Below are 2,152 nucleotides of genomic sequence, written 5' to 3'. Positions count from 1 at the left end.
AAATCTTTTTGTGTCATCCAGATGCAGCTAGAATTTGTCTCAGTCACCTTACCTTAAGCTTCCTCTCCTGTTCAATCACCAGTGTATCTCTCATCCGACCAGCTACAAATATCTCCGGACTGACTCTCCCCCACCCCCTACACATTCTTCAAAGCAGCCAGACTCACTGGCTTAACATTTAGGGGTATTTATTCTACCTCATATTCAGTATCACAAATTTGAGCTTCATCCATGATTTTGTATTTTATATGTTTCAACCCTTCTATTGAGGGGATTTTGGGATACCGTGTTGCTTTACTGCAAGATGATAAATTGCAGTAAAACTCTTATGTGGATATTTTGTACGGCCAGTGCTGCATGTGGCCTGGATACCTGGTTTAAAACTTAAAAGGTTAGGGGTTTTCACACATGAATCAACCATAAACCTTTATTTAGGAACCAAATAACTTTATTGAAACCAAATAACTTCATTTATTTATGGCAAAACTGGAAGAAAAAAACTGGAACGTTTTGCAAGTGCAATACTGCAAAATGCATGCTCGGCATGGTGACCAGGGGAAGTTACCATGCCCCCTGTGGCTATGGGAACGCAGTCCCAACTCAGTTCTTGTCACTGTTGCCCAGGGTGAGCTTGTCAAAGAGGTACTCTGCCAAGCCATCTTCCAGGGTCTCTACGTTGCGCAGGCTGGTGATGTAGCCCCCCAGCTCTTTGATGACCTTGACTTGCTCGGGTAGGTAGTTGGTCTCCAGGAAGCTGCACAGATGGGCATCGTTCTTGTCGGTGGCCAGCTGGTGCAGGTCGAGCAGGCTCTGGTTCAGGCTCTTCTCCAGGTGAAAGGCGCACTCCATGGCGTCGAGGCCGTTCTCCCAGTTGTCGCGGTCAGGCTTCATGATGTCGCGGAGGCGGATGCGGCCCCCACGCTGGTTCTGCAGCTGCATCAGCTTCTCGGCATGCTGGCTCTCCTCGTGGGACCGGCGCAGGAAGAACTTGGAGAAATTCTCCAGGGCCACGTCGGCGCGGTCGAAATAGAAGGCCATCGACAGGTACACGTAGGAGGCGTAGAGCTCCAGGTTGATCTGGCTGTTGATGGCGGCCTCGCACTGCGGGTGGTAGTTCTGGCGCACTTGAGAGAACGGCGGAGTGGCCATGGCTGGCGGCGCTGGCACCAAGGCGAAGATAGTGGTGGCAGGTCTTCCGCGAGTCTTCAGGGTTGGCACTGTCAGATTGGAAAGGTCGGCAATTCAGGGCGCTGTCAGAGTGGAAAGGAGGGTGCTCTCGAGTGGGTGCTGGGTTCAGACAGCAGCTCTGGATTGATATTGGAAATGGGGTCAGTTACGCAGGATGGGGACTAGTAGAGGGGGAGATCTGTTATGTTTCTGGCATGGGGGTGGTGGTACAAAGAGGGAAAGGCGGGCGGGGCATGAGCGCTGTGTTCCAGGTTCCATCAGAGTTTGGGTGGGGAGGGTGACTTTGCGTTGAGCACCTAACATCTATTAAGTTTTAATTTTGCAATGGTATTTCTATTTTCCAAGGACTGCCTCTTATTCTCTAATTACTCCCTTTTATAGCACCCTGTTGTCATTTTTTTTTTTAATTTTTTTTTCAACGTTTATTTATTTTTGGGACAGAGAGAGACAGAGCATGAACAGGGGAGGGGCAGAAAGAGAGGGAGACACAGAATCGGAAACAGGCTCCAGGCTCTGAGCCATCAGCCCAGAGCCTGACGCGGGGCTCGAACTCACGGACCGCGAGATCGTGACCTGGCTGAAGTCGGACGCTTAACCGACTGCGCCACCCAGGCGCCCCCCTGTTGTCATTTTAAAACCCCATTGTCCTCAAAATTCTGAAAACAAAAATTTGGATTTTTGGATAGAGTTCTCTCTTTCCTGTTTAAAATGTATGTATATATATATATATGTGTGTATATATATATATACATATTATATATATATATATATATATATATATATATATATATTGTATAGTTCATAATGATTTTCACTTTCCTGGAATACTTAAAACTTTGCGCATTTGTATTTAGTAATAAGGGGTTTGTTTGATTAGCCTAGGTAAGTACATAGATCTAACCTACAGTTGTGAAGTCCTTTTCATTAATAGGCTTCTTATCGAATGGGAGGGGAGAGTGTGTCG

At 47.1% G+C, this 2,152-nt stretch overlaps 1 protein-coding gene across 1 annotated transcript; it reads right to left on the bottom strand.

The window, feature by feature from the left end:
- Positions 1-600: 600 nt before the first annotated feature.
- Positions 601-1,149, bottom strand: LOC124509677 (ferritin heavy chain-like). Its single transcript, XM_047076387.1, has one exon. The coding sequence runs from the start codon at positions 1,147-1,149 to the stop codon at positions 601-603; it is 549 nt and encodes a 182-aa protein (XP_046932343.1).
- Between the last annotated feature and the right edge of the window lie 1,003 nt (positions 1,150-2,152).

This window comes from Lynx rufus, unplaced genomic scaffold, assembly GCF_022079265.1.
Source record: "Lynx rufus isolate CCGP_SWC_20201006 ecotype Redwood Valley unplaced genomic scaffold, mLynRuf1.p SCAF_14, whole genome shotgun sequence".
NCBI classification, from domain to species: domain Eukaryota; kingdom Metazoa; phylum Chordata; class Mammalia; order Carnivora; family Felidae; genus Lynx; species Lynx rufus.
This window is presented reverse-complemented; position numbering and strand designations above follow the sequence as displayed.

What these genes read in the sequence shown, in the direction of transcription:
- LOC124509677 (XM_047076387.1), bottom strand. Translation starts at nt 1,149, where the DNA reads ATGGCCACTCCGCCGTTCTCTCAAGTGCGCCAGAACTACCACCCGCAG.